The sequence below is a fragment of the Carcharodon carcharias genome, chromosome 22 (assembly GCF_017639515.1).
Source record: "Carcharodon carcharias isolate sCarCar2 chromosome 22, sCarCar2.pri, whole genome shotgun sequence".
Taxonomy (NCBI): domain Eukaryota; kingdom Metazoa; phylum Chordata; class Chondrichthyes; order Lamniformes; family Lamnidae; genus Carcharodon; species Carcharodon carcharias.
The window spans coordinates 25,730,295-25,745,035 of NC_054488.1; the positions used below are offsets into that span (position 1 = coordinate 25,730,295).

Below are 14,741 nucleotides of genomic sequence, written 5' to 3' on the forward strand. Positions count from 1 at the left end.
AAGGTAAATGGTCAAAAACAGGTACTTGTCTGGAAAGAAAAGGTATACAGTAAGATAAAAAGCTCAGATTAATTAGGAAGAAAAACTTCCAAATCAGACAGTGGACAATTACAGAAAATTTCAAACAAGATGCTTGGGTACAAACAAAGTACATGAAGAGTAGAAGTTAAGGAAAAGGGTTATGACTGGTTAGGAATGGAAAAGAAAGTCTAGTGATGATTAAAGAAATGACAAGAATGAGTATCTTTCTTTGGTTTTCACAACAGAATGTGATAATGGAATGAAAGTGCAAAGAAGAGAAAACGGACAATTCAATAGTCCAGCTATAGCAAAGAAGATAGAACTCAAAAGTGGAAATTTGTACTAGATCCTGATACCATGCATCAGAGATTGGTGGGGAATTTCAGAGAGAAATCACAGAGGCTGTAATCACAATATTTCAAACATCTTTGGAAATGGAAGTTGTGCCAGAGGTTTGGAAAGTTGTCAATATAACATCTCTGTTAGATAAGAAAGGGTGAAGGTAGTGACAGTCCAGATGTTCCAACTCTGGTAGTACATATGAACATACAAATTAGGAGCAGGAATAGGCCATTCGGCCCCTCGAGCCTGCTCTGCCATTTGATAAAATCACGGCTAATCTGATTGTGGTCTCTATGGTCCTGTCAACTCCCTTTATTCTTAGATTGACTGACAAGGGAGTCATTCTAACTCAGCTTTAAAAATATTCAATGACCCTGTCTCCACTGTTCTCTGGGGAAGAGAATTCCATAGACCAACAAGCCTCTTGACAGAAAAAAATTCTCCTCATCACTGTCTTTACTGGGAAACCTCTTATTTTTAAACTGTGTCTGCTAGTTCTAGTCTCTGTCACCAGGGGAAACATCCTTTCAGCATCCTCCCTATTAAGTCCCCTCTGGATCTTACATGTTTCAATAAGATCACCTCTCATTCTTGTAAACTGCAATGGATACAGGTTCAACCTATCTTCATAAGACAACGCCTTCATCCCAGGAATCAGTTGAATGGACCTTCTTTGCAGTTCCTCAAATGCAATTATATCCTTTCCTAAATAAGGTGACCAGAACTGTACACAGTACTCCAAATGTGGTTTCACCAATGCCCTGCACAACTGTAGAAGAACTTCCCCTACTTTTATATTCCATTCCCCTTGCAATAATAACCACCATTCTATTTCCTGCCTAATCACTTGCTGTACCTGCATGCTAACTTTTAGTGATTCATGTACCAGAGCATCTAGATCCCTGTTTACCACAGGGCTCTCCAATCTCTCAGTACTTAAATAAGATGCTGCTTCTCTATTCTTCTCGCCAAAGTGGACAAGTTTACATTTCCCCACATTATACTTCATCTGCCACATTTTTGCCCACTCACTCAAACTACCTGTATCCCTTTGCAGACTCTTCACGTTCTCTTGACAACTTTGTCTCCTGCGTTTTTCTTCATGTCATTAGCAACCATACATTCGGTCCCTTCATCTAAGTCATTGATGTAGATTGTAAATAGTTGAGGCCCCTAGTTACAGCTTGCCAACCCAAAAATGACCCATTTTTCCCTACTCTCTGCTTCCTGTTAGCTAACCAATCCTCTATCCTTGCGAATATGTTAACTCCCTGAGATTTTGTGCAGTAACCTTCGATGTGGCACCTTGTCACATGCCTTCTGGAAATCCATGTACATTGCATCTACAAATTCGCCTTTATTCACATTGCTTATTATTTCCTCCAAAGAGCTCTAAGAAGTTATTCAAGTTAGTCAAATAAATTTCCTTTTCACAAAACCATGTTAATTCTGCCTGATTGCATTAAGATTTTCTAAGGGACCTGCTATAGCCTCCTTAATAATAAATACCAACATTTTCCTTATGACAGATGTTAGGCTAACTGGCCTGTGGTTTCTGCCTCCCTCCTTTCTTGAATAAAGGAGTCACATTTGCTATTTTCCAATCTGAAGGGACCTTTCCTGAATCTAGAGAATTTTGGAAAATTAAAACCAATGCATCTCCTACATCAGCAGCCACATCTTTTAATACCCTAGGATGAAGCCCACCAGGCCTTTAGTTCCAATAATTTTCTCAGTACCCTTTTGCTGGTGATTGTATTTGTTTTAAATTCCTCCTCCTTTTCACCTTCTGATTCACAATTATTTCGGGGATGTTGGTTATGTCTTTTACAGTGGAGACAGACACAGCATATTTGTTAAGTGCATCCGGCATTTCCTTATTCCCCATTATTAATTCCCCAGATCCACACTCGAGGACCAAAACTCACATTAGTTAACACTTTTTTACTTACCTGTAGAAATTCTTACTATCTGTTTTTATCTTTCCAGTTAGCTTTCTCTCAAACTCTGATTTCTCCCTTTTTTAGTCATTCTTTACTGTTTTTTATATTCTGTCGAATCCTCTGACCTGCCACTAATCTTTGGGTAATTCTTTGGACAACACTTACTAAACGATCCTGATTATGCTAAAAAATTACACTAACAACCAATTTAAGATTATCAGTCAGGCTTGCCATGTGGCTCACTTACACTTGTTAGAAGCTATATATATTCACACGCAGGGCCCTGTCCTTTGCAAACAAAAAGAACATGTCCGGGCATTGCGCCTTTTTCAACTAAACAAAAGCTTGGGGTCAGTCTTCCCTGGTGCATTCCCCATGGCAATGCCTTGACAAATCAGAGTCGACTTGCCTGGTTTGAATATAAACAAATGCTTGGAGGATAACTATTGTGGTGCCTTCTCCATGGCAAAATCCACCAGAGTCCACCTGATGATCACCCTTTTCTCATGCAATATGAATTGTTATTCTCTTTGCAATTTGGTATTCTTGTAATTCGGTCTGGATGAGTGCAAAATGAAATGCTTCAACAGCATGTCTTTTTTTTCAGTAATACTTTTTCTAATTAATATTTCCTTTTTCCAATCTTTTCTGTGGAAAAAATCAAAAGATCCAAAAAATGACATGAAGATTGAGGCAAGGAAGGAGACTAAATGTTTCAGAGAGCAGGCATGGAAACAATAGACTGAAAGTCTGCCACCTGTACTATAAACCTCCAAATCTATGGTGATATGCCGGGAGGTCAGTGCTCTGTCAGCTGGATGGTGTGGAGAATGTGAAAGTCAATGTTACATCCTGTGTCCATTTTCTTTTAAGATCCTGACTGCCCCCTCCGAGATGCAGCCAATCGGAAAATACCAAAGCTGTCTGTGAAGGTACTGAGTAGGTTTACAGTAAATATCCTCTTAAGGAGTAATATGCATTGAAATGGTATTTGAACTGCCATACGTTAACTAATATTATATTGAATTAATTTTTGTAGCACTGTATATATCCAAAATGTACAGTGGGAATTAACTTATCAACTGTTTAAACCAGCAAGTGACACCCAGAATACAGTGCAAGATGGACTGTTGTACACTGAGTTTAAAACCTTTGTTTCTCATAGCGCACATATGTTTCTAGACAGAAAACTGGAGAAACCCTTTGGGTGGTACCAAAGTAACCTTGCCTAACCGTTTCATTTTAGACATTGCTTCCACAAACTGGTCTGCCAATTGCACTAACTACTAAATGTTTGGCTACAAGTATTACGATGCCTGTGGGGGAACTGTGAACCAAAATAACAAAAGTTACTAAATGGCCCCGATGAAGAAATTACCAACAAGATTGTAGCCAAATTTGCTGACAATAAAAAGATAGGTATGAAAGCAAGTTGTGAGGGGGATACCAAGTGTCTGCAAAGGGATTATAGATAAGTTAAATGAGTGGGCAAAAATTTGGCAGATGAAGTACAATGTCGGAAAATATGTGGTTGTCCACTTTGTCTGGTTGAATAGAAAAGCAGAATTTTAGTTAAACGGAGAGAGACTGTAGGGTACAGAGGGTTCTGGTTGTCCTGGTACCTGAATCTCTCAAAGTCAGTATAAAGGTAACAGCAAATAATTCAGAAGGCAAATGGAATGTTGGCCTTTGTTGCAAGGGGGTGGAGTATATAAGTAGGGAATTCATGGTACAGCTGTACAGGGCATTGGTGAGACCACACGTAGAGTACTGTGTATAATTTTGGTCACCTTACTTAAGGAAGAACATACTTGCATTCAAAGCAGTTTGGAGAAGGTTCACAAGGCTAATTTCTGGATGAGGGATTTGTTTTATGAGGAAAGCTTGAGCAGATTGAGCCTATATTCATTGGAGTTTAGAGAATGCGAGGTGATCTTATTGAAACATATAAGATTCTGAGGGAGCATGACAGGGTAGATGTTTGTGGGGGATTCTAGAACTAGGAGGCACAATTTAAAAATAAGAGGTCTTCCATTTAAAATGGAGATGAGTTTCTTGTAAAACAAAAACAAAATTACCTGGAAAAACTCAGCAGGTCTGGCAACATCGGTGGAGAAGAAAAGAGTTGACGTTTCTAGTCCTCATGACCCTTCAACAGAACATTTTTTTTATGAGTTTCTTGTGTCAGATGGTCATTTGTATGTAGAATTCTCTTCCTTAACAAGCAGCAGAGACTGGGTCATTGAATATATTCAAGGCTGAGTTAGACAGATTTTGATGGACAAGCAAACAAATCAAGAAAATTTGTGAATTGAATAAAAAGGAATATCAAGTTTCCTTGGCTGAATATCGACATAACCTTAACAAAGTTCTTTAAGCATCTAAAGAGGATTTTACTCAACAGAAAAATGAACTGCTTGCACAAAAAGAAGCAGTGCTAAATCTGCATCTCCTGGAAAAGAAAACCAAAATGTTAAATCAGGGAGAAGAATGATCTTGAATATAAACAGTGCAAGGTGAAATCAATTGTTCTAAAGGACAACTTGGATGTTTGGTTGGTTGAAACTTTTCCCCCAAGATTTGGACATCAAAATACATGAAGACATGAAAGAAAATGGAGGTCGGGAGTTTAAAAATTGAACAGAGTGGTTCAGAGTCTTTCAATCAATGGAAACCCTGATGACAATTATTGTTAATTTTAAAGGAGAACGAAGGAAATTGCTGAATCCCGAGGATATGACAGGGTATTTCTCCTTGGATTCCAATTCACAGCCACCAGTATCCAAAGGCTTCCACCCTCATAGTCTACCAGCCTCGGACAGCCCGCTTCTACCTCCTACCCAAAATCCACAAATGGGACTGTCCCAGCAGACCGATTGTGTCAGCCTGTTCCTGCCCCATGGAACTCATTTCTTGCTATCTTGACTCCATTCTCTCTCCCCTTGTCCAGTCTCTTCCCACCTACATCCGAGACTCCTCTGATGCCCTACATCATAACAATTTCCAGTCCCCTAGCCCCAACTGCCTCCTCTTCACCATGGACGTCCAATCCCTGTACACCTCCAACCCCACTGGGATGGTCTGAGGGCTCTCCGCTTATTCCTCGAACAGAGGCCTGAACAATCCCCATCCACCACTACTCTCCTCCGTCTGGCTGAACTTGTTCTCTCACTGAACAGTTTCTCCTTAATCTCATCTCACTTCCTCCAAATAAACGGTGTGGCTATGGGTACCCGTATGGGCCCCAATTATGACTGCCACTTTATGGGGTATGTGGAACATTCCTTGTTCCAGTCTTACTCAGGCCCCCTCCCACAACTCTTTCTCTGGTACATCGATGACTACTTCGGTGCTGCTTCATGCTCTCATCCAGACCTGGAAACATGTATTAATTTTGCTTCCAATTTCCACCCCAACATCAATTTCACATCACCGACACTTCCCTCCCTTTCCTTGACCTCTCAGTCTTAATTTCTGGTGATAGATTGTCCACCAATATTCATTACAAGCCTACCCACTCCCACAGCTACCTCGACTACAGCTCTTCACACCCCGCTTCCTGTAAGGACTCCATCCCATTCTCTCAGTTCCTTCGCCTCCGTCGCATCTGTTCTATTGATGCCACTTTTCAAAACAGTTCCTCAGACATGGTCTTCCTTCTTCCTTAACTGAGGGTGGTTAAGCCACGGTGGTTGACAGGGCCCTCATCTGTGTCCGGCCCATCTCCCGCGCATCTGCCCTCATTCCTTCCTCTCCCTCCCAGAGCCATGATAGGGTCCCCCTTATAAGTCCTCACTTATCACCCCACCAGCCTCCGCATTCAAAGGATCCATCCTCCGCCACTTATGCCAACTCCAGCATGATGCCACTACCAAATACGGGAATGCAGGAGATAGCTAGATCCTTGGGGGCCCAGCTGCTAATGACACTGTCCAAGTGAGCCATAGCCAGCAGGTGATGAGTTAACTGATATCATGCAAGCTGGGAACAGACTTTCTCCAACTAATCTGAAAACCCTTGTGAGATGGAGAATGACCAACCCAGGGTTCCTGCTCAGGATCACTAGCACTATTATATGTTGATCTAGAACAAGGAAGGAGCAGTTAGAAAAACACCACTTCAAGAGTTGAATTATTTGATGCAGCCGATTTTTTATAATGAGTTGGCTAATTTCACCCAAGCCAGAACTAAAATTGGTCCTTAAGTTGGGAAAGGGAAATTCAACCAGGGTTTGTGCTTCTCATTATCCCTGCTGGAAAGAGACAGGATCAAGTTTATCTTTAAAAAGTTCTCTGCCCTTACAATTGCTGTCTAAGTGTAGGTGGTACTGTAGTGCAAGAGCTATAGAATTACACCCTGAAAGTCTTTACATTCTGGTGAGAAATGAAAGTGGCCAACTCCTGCAACAGTGCTGATGTAAAACTGTTCTCAGAAGATTCCTTGGTCATGTATCCAGCTCAACATATCAACAGAATTTATTTTATTGGGAATCTTAGCTGAAGGACCATGGCCCCATGGGAAAGATACCACCACAATTGAGAAGAGTAGAAGAGAAGCCGAGGTAAATCACCAAAGCATTAGGTGATACCTGGTTGGAGTTTTAAAACCTACAGGAAGAAGAGTAAGGGAGGTAACAAGTTCTTTTATTTTGAAGTACTAAGATGAGCAGAAAAGAAATTAAATGAGTTTGACTTAACTAAACAGCAGCTTGCATTTATATACTGCTTTTAATGTGGAAAAATATCCCAAGGGACTTCAGCAGTGTTATCAGAGATAAATGGACACCAAACTAAAGGAGGAGATATTATGAGGGTTGATCAAATGCATTTAAGATTGGCATCCACCACCACTCTCAAGGCAAGTAAGGATGAGCAATAAATGCCAGTAATGCCTAATATCCTGGGCATTTTTTTTAAATGTCAGTATTGGCATCAAGTATTCCACATCAGGTGTAAATTGGTTGCAGAGTAAAGCTTCCTGTACTGTGCTGCAACAGTGTGCCTCAGCCTCAATTTCAGAGCATTTCCAAATGCACCCAGTGAGATATTTTTCCCATTTCCCGCACTTGTTTGCTCTCTGAGTGGGATTGATAGTTTAGTGGTAATTTGTGCCAAACTAGCGGATGTGGGTGCTAGCAGGCTGATTGAAACGGCCCAATTTTTCTTGTACAGCCAGCAAATAGTGGATAATTTTCATCCCAAAGTATTGGCTTGGATTTGAGTACAGGTACCTATTTTAATGTGACTTTTTTAGTTGAAGAAGTTACAAGCATTGAAAGGTTAGCGTGACAGCTTCCTTTAACTGGGTAGAAGGATTGCCCACAGCAAGGGATTTCCATTAACATTGAGCCTTTCCTGGCCTCACAACATTGCAACTAGCTTTGCAATCACTGTTGAAGTGTAGAGAAAAACAGCAGCCTGTTTGGATACCGCAAGGCCTCAAAAGCAGCAATGAGATACATGACCAGATAATCATTTTTTAGTAGTATTAGTTAACGGATAAGTATTGGTTTAGATTCCAGAATAACTCTTCTGCAGAGCTGAAGAACTGACTGGCAAGTATCACTTTATCAGGCTGAGAATTAAAATATATTCAGTAGTTTCAGAAAAGTAGAAGTGGGTAAACTACTGGAAGTTTATATAGTGAAGAATGTATTTTTACAAGAATGGCCAAGAATCAAAAGAGCATGTATAATGCATTTTTGGGATTGATTGTGCAAAAATGTTGTTACTAATCATTTATCTTTGTGGCAGTGGATGTCAGGTTTGTGTACTAACTGTTTTGCTTTTCTCTTTTTTCCTCTGCTGTCTGCTGTATCAGGCACGGGAACATTGTCTCCACATGTTGGAGGAGGCACTGACCAAGAGTAAACAGCAGGGAGTCACAAAACCAGAGTGGTAAGTAAAGTATGCAGCAGTCAAGTATACGCATGCAATTTTTTTCTAAACAACAGCAGCAACTTGTTTCTATATAGCTCCTTTAATATTGCAAAACATCCCAAGGCACTTCACAGGAGTGCAACTAGACAAAAATTGATACCAAGCCAAAGACGGAAACATTAGGACAGTTATCAAAAGCTTGGTTCAAGAAGTAGATTTGAAGGAACATTTTAAAGGAAGTGAGACAGTTGGAGAGACTTGGTGAGGGAATTCCAAAGCTTTGGGCCTAGACAACTGATGAGATGCCAATGGTAAAGTGGAAGAAGTGCACACAATGCTGTGTTCTTTGTTAAATGCCTTTGTACTTTGATAAATTTGCACTGAAACCTGTCTTCCACTCACTAAGATATTAGTTCCTTATGTCCACGAGGTTTTTTGTATGTATATTGTGCCAGTGTGCTCTCTCTCGTTCCGTCACATATGGATTGACACAGCTGATCCATATACATTCCCTGAGGACCCTCTCCTCTCTCACTAACAGGGCTGACCCTCACTCATGTGCCGTAGAGATGGAATATGAAGCTTTCAAAATCACCAAGATGGCTAACTTATACAAAGCACTGGTGCTGAGAAAGGTGGGTAAATAAAATGATGTATTGTTGGGGACCTACTACATTTAATTCAAAGTGGCTTGTTAAGTCTATTTACATAATTATGCATAGCCATCAACAGCTAAGGGGAGGCAGCAGAACGAGGAAATTAATAAGAATTCAGAATTTGTAGCAGCACAGAAGCATTACATTTAAAAGGTTACAACTTTGACCCTTAGAATGAGAGGCTATTATAACTGAAAGCTTTATAGTGAGAGTGGAATGTAAAGGGTTATAACTGGGAATTCTAATGAGAATAGAGTATGCAACACTGAATTTTAATTCTGAACTTTTTAATAAGTGTTGGGTGTGATAGAATGTTGAAATGAGAACAATTGTGCTCCATGCACCATTGATCTGGAGCAAGCCTGAGTACTGCACTATGTCATGATGTAGAGTAAAGCTTTCTTTGTATGCACTGGTTTTAAAGAGAAGATTGATGCCCTCAGTGTTTACCTTGCGCCATTAGCTGTTAGTATAGTTGAGTAAGGCAAGATTACATAGCGAATGTGAATGTTTGCTTTCGTAATATTTTTTCAAAGCAACAAAATTAATAACAATACACATAGCTTTTGTTGCACTCCAGCTGAGTACTTTGTTATATGACCTAAACCTGTGCCAATGAAATTGTTACAATTTTGAGGTTTATAAGATTATTATACTTTGGGACTGTGGCTTTAAATTTAGGGTGAATTAAGGGGGACATGCGACCTGTTCTGAAGTCTGCCTTGACAGTAAGCCTGGGTGCTTTGATTAGTTAGTGATCAAAGGGAAGGCTTAGATTGTTACACAGAGAAGAGGGTGCAAGGTATTTATGTTTGGAGACAATGACATTAGTACTTGACTTTACAATCTCCCAAAGTGCCAGAAAGGTGTTCCTGGTATTGGGTTTTAAACAATTGTGTTTAGGGACTTGGGATCAAGGATAGCTAATTAGCATTTCTACCTGGATGCAAGGTTAATGTGTTTCACCTTGCCATGGGGAAGAGGGCAGACAAAGCCATTTTTGAGATCAGGTTACAGGCTTCCCTACAAATCAGTTGATATCACAGACAGGGATTCTGTGTACTCAGCAGAGAGCAAAGGCTGCTTGACTTTGCAAGCTACCACAGCCGGATTCTGGAAGGAGATGGTCTCTAGTCAAAGACACACATCCTGAAGCCAACTAAAGATTCTGGGAGATTTGTCTTGGCTAGGCCAACAGGTAGAAGAATCCTCTCAATGGGCTTTACTGTTGTGGATATAAGGAACTTTCTAAAAACTGAGGAAAGTGCCTGGAGACGGTCACTCAAAGTTACTACTCAGCGAAGCGGGGATGCGGAAACCCCTTGGTAGCTGGGAGGAACTGGATTGTTTGCTAAAAGAACTGTAATTCCGTGGAGAGTGATATGTGTGATAAGTATAGAAGGAGAATGTTTCTCTGTCTAGTTAAAGTGTAGGTTGCCTACAAAAAGAAAATAGCGTTTAGACAATGATGGTTTTAGTCATTTTAAAATATGAAATCTTGCCTTGTCATTCTGTCAGCTAGTCTGACTGGAAGTTCAAATCTCTTTTCAAAAGTTATCAATCTCTATGGAGATCATTACAAAATGCATTTCGTTGTATGCTGTTTTTCCACTGAGTATACCTTCATTGGTTTTAATGCTATTTAATCAATTACATTGTCAGTTTAACACCAGTTACTGTAATTTGTCATCAGAGACAGAGTGCCTGAACACTTGATCAGGTATCAATTGATCAGTGGGAGTTGCATGGATTTGTGAAGAGTAGGTCAGGTTTGACTAAAGTATTTGAATTTTTGAGGAATCTATTAAGCACAGCATCTAGTGTATTACTTTCAGTCCTGGGCACTGCACCTCAGGAAAGATATATTGGCCTTGAAGAGTGTACATGTGGATTTACCATTCCTATAACCGGGCTTAAAGGGTTAAAGTATGAGGGTAGGTTCCATACCTTGGCTTAGATTTTCTAGAGTTTAGAAGTTAAGAGGTTTTAAAAATGACAGAGGAATTCAATTGGGTAGATACTGAAAAGCTATTTGCTTTAATAGGGAATCCAGAACAAAGATCTTAACTCAGCCATATAGGAGCAAAATCAAGAAACACTTTATCCACACAAAAAGTAGTGGAAATCTAGAATCATAGAATTGTTACAGCGCAAAAGTAGGCTGTGCAAGAGCAACTCATCTTGTCCCATTCACCCAACTTTTCCCCATGGCCCTGCAAATTATCCAATTCTTGTTTGAAAACCTCCAGCACATGGTCAGGCAGTGCATACCAGATCCTAACAACTGGCTGTGTAAAAAAAAAAATTCATGTCACTGTTGCTTCTTTTACCAATCATCTTAAAATTGGTGTCCCCTGGTTCTTGAACCCTCTCTCAACTGAACTCACTCTTCCTTTCTACTCTGTGTAGATTCGTCATAATTTTGAACACCGCCCCACATTCTTCACGTAACTGAAATTCTTCATCCTAAGAACCATTCTCATGAATCCTTTCTACATCCTCTCTAATACTATCAACATCTTTCCTAAAGTGTGGTGCCCAGAACTGGATACAGTATTCCAGTTGAGGCCAAGCCAGTGTCTTATACAGGTTTATCATATATTTGTTGCTTTTGTACTTTATGCCGTTATTTATAAAGCCCAGGATCCCGTATGCTTTATTAACCACTTTCTCAACCTGCCCTGCCACCTTCAATGATTTGTGTGCATATATCCCCCCAGGTCCTTCTGCTCTTGTACCTCCTTTAGAATTATTTCCCTTTTTATTTATTGCCTCTCCTCATTCTTCCCACCAAAATCAATCTCTTCACACTTCTCTGCATTAAATTCCATCTGCCTTTTATCTGCCCATTCTACCAGCTTGTCTATGTCCTATTCAAGTTTATCACGATCTACCTCAGTTCATAATACTTCCAAATTTTGTGTCATCCATTTACTAAAAATCTGTGCATATTGGGGGACAATTGAAATTCTCAAAATCAGATTGTTAGATTTTTGTAGGTAAGGGTATCAAAGGATATGGGACAAAGGAGGCTAAAATAGACCGGCCATGATATAATTGAATGGTGGAGCAGGCTCAAGGGGTTGAACGATCTTCTCCTTTCCTATTTACTAGTTGTTCCTTTCATACCAGGTTGGAGAGATTAAGTCAATTCAAAATCGGCCTTTGTACCCACAACTGACAAAAATGGATGCTACAGCGACAACAGATTGTGGCAAAGATGGAGAAACATTTATTTCCGCATCACAGCTCTACTCTGTGAGTACATCTCTTGGTGCAGGACTATAATCCCTTGTCTTCTCCGGAGTAGTGGGAATTTAGTTTCTCACAACAGACATCCTGCCCCCTGAAACCTCACTATGCTAAAAACAAACATTATTTCATTCTAACTCATTCTTTAACAGGGCTTCAAAACTGTGGACTTAGTCTTTCCTTTCTCCTACAGTCTACAGGTTTTGTAACCCTAACTTGGCATCATCTAATCACTACTTCCTGATTTATGTCACCTACTATGTAATCCTAGTCGTGTCCTGTGAAATGGCCTTTGACCATTCCACTTATTGATCTTGTGGTGCTCGCTGTCAGAATGTGAATCATTGCTTGAACATGTGACTGATCATAAACTATTGCCTTCTGTACTGGCTGACCTCAAGCCACCGCCCTCTGTATCCTGAGTGTTGTTGAGCTCCAGTCACTGCCTGCTGTATTCTGAGTACCATTGACCTCAAGCCACTGCCCTCCATTTTGTGTCACTGACCTCTAGTCACTGTCGCTATATCCCGAATATCACTGACCTCCAGCCACTGTCTCACAACTGTCACTGACCTCCATCTATTGCCCTCTATATTGTGTGTCTCAGACCTCCAGCCACTATCTTCTATATCTGGAGTGTCACTGACCTCAGGTCACTGCCTCTATATTTTGTGTCTCACTGAGCTCCAGCCACTACCTTCTGTATCCGGAGTGTCACTGACCTCAAACCACTGCCCTCTATATCATGCATGTATCTGACCTTGAGCTGCTATATTGTGAGTGTCACTAACTGTACCATAAATACCAGACAAATGCTGATCTTTTTCTGTGTTTTGCAGTTCAAGCGAAAGCGTATAGGAGCAGGAGGCCAGAGTTCATCTAGCCCATTCCAGACCGCAGGAGAGATGCTGACGAACCCGGTGCTAGTGAACAGTGAGCAGAGGAATGGTGCTAGTTCAGAGAGTCCGGAATACCACTTGGACAGAGCTGGAAAAAAAGATACAAGATCTCCAGATGTCACAAAACCCTCTGTAGACCACAATGAGAGGACAAATCAGTCCACGCCTCTCCACTCTAGTCCAAGCAAGAAGAAACCCACTAAAAGACAACTGCTGGCAGAGAGTGCCAAGAAAGACTCTCAGAATATTACCAAATTCTTTCAGCAGAGCAAATCTAAAGGGGTAGCAGAAGCCTCAGCCAGGGGCCTAGATGGGGTCTGCAGCACCCTTGTTAATGATGCACAGGAAGAAGAGGACAGCAGGAAAGGATCCTCTTCCACTTGGACCTTGTCTGGGGAACTGGAATCTTCTCCGGATCTTGATAAAGTGACTAAGACTGTAAATGTGAACATAGTGCCTAAGACTGTAAATGAGAACATAGTGCAGAGACATTTACAGACCTGTCGTGATATGGAACAAAAGATAAGGTAATGCTAAAAGCTGGGCAATGCTGGTGCCCTATTATCTGATTTTCTTTCTGCCTACTGACTTTGTGTTCATCAAAATGAAGGATGCTGGTGCTAGGGAAGGGAAAGGTATACTTTCCAGTTTAGGCACCTAATGTTAGCACCAAGCTTCCTCTACTCTCGCAATTGAGGCCGAGGCCCATTTTAGGCCAAAGAGTTTGCTAAAGGCGTTTCATTTCCCAAATTAGCCATCCATCTTGTGGCCTTTTCGAGTGACATTAATGTTAGAACAATCTTTGTGTTGTACACTGGATTGAGGCTGCTTGTATTTCATGAGATACTTACAGGCAGCCGACAATCTTGTTATTAGCACTAGTTAGGCCTCAGCTGGAGTATAGTGTACAATTCTGCACACCACACTCTAGCAAGGCCCTGGAGAGAGTACAATGGAAGTTTACCAGGTTGATATCAGGGATGAGGGAGTGCAGTTATGTGAAGAGATTGAAGAAACTCGATTGTTCTCCATGGTGCTGAGAAGGTTAAGGGATACCTAACAGAGATATTTAAATAATGAAGGGTTTTGATAGCCAAATATGGAGAAACCATTTCCTCTGGTAAATGGTAACGTGAGGTCATAGTTTTAAGATAACCGGCAAAAGAATCAGAGGAGAAATGAGGAGCAATTTACAAGGAGGGTTGTTAAGTTCTGGAATTCACTAAATGGTGGCAGAATCAGATTCCAAAGCAACTTTCAAAAGGCAATTGGACATGCACTCTGCAGGGGTTATTGGAAGTGAGATTAAGTTGGACAGTTCTTTCAAAGAACTGTCACAGGCATGACGGGCTGAATGGTTGCTTTCTGTGCTGTAAGTTTCTGAGTTTTTCATCCAATGAGTTTGTGCTGGATTTTAACCCCTCCCCGGAGTGGTGAAAAGAAAGCATCAAGCACACTATACTGCTCGCTCTCCTTAATGATTGGATCTAATCTCTAATTTTCTTTTATAGCATTTGTGTAACTAGTGTGTGCAGCATGATAACCTTCTTGTCCAATTGCTTACACTTAGTGTTTCCCACATTTGACACCAATAGGTTACATAAGAAGAAATAGGCCATTTGGCCCTTTGAGCCTGCTCCACCATTCGTGGCTGATCTAACTCCACTTTCCTGCCTGCCCACAATAACCCTGTACTCCCAAATAACTACCTGCTTCCTTCTGAACCTGACCAAAGCTTTCTCTTACAGT

General features: G+C 40.8%; 1 protein-coding gene across 7 annotated transcripts in view; it reads left to right on the forward strand.

Moving 5' to 3' along the window:
- The window catches only part of recql5 (RecQ helicase-like 5), a 128,003-nt gene that overhangs the window by 99,620 nt on the left and 13,642 nt on the right, over positions 1 to 14,741 (forward strand). For 4 of the 7 annotated variants that reach the window (XM_041217248.1, XM_041217249.1, XM_041217252.1 and 1 more), the window contains 5 exons: positions 3,180 to 3,238; positions 8,127 to 8,203; positions 8,727 to 8,820; positions 11,974 to 12,099; positions 12,933 to 13,519. In XM_041217248.1, the coding sequence (XP_041073182.1) occupies positions 3,180 to 3,238; positions 8,127 to 8,203; positions 8,727 to 8,820; positions 11,974 to 12,099; positions 12,933 to 13,519 (943 nt within the window). Of the gene's footprint in view, positions 1 to 2,973; positions 3,246 to 8,126; positions 8,204 to 8,726; positions 8,821 to 11,973; positions 12,100 to 12,932; positions 13,520 to 14,741 lie in introns of those variants that run through there. The other 3 variants (XR_005946611.1, XM_041217250.1, XM_041217253.1) reach the window with 3 other exon arrangements.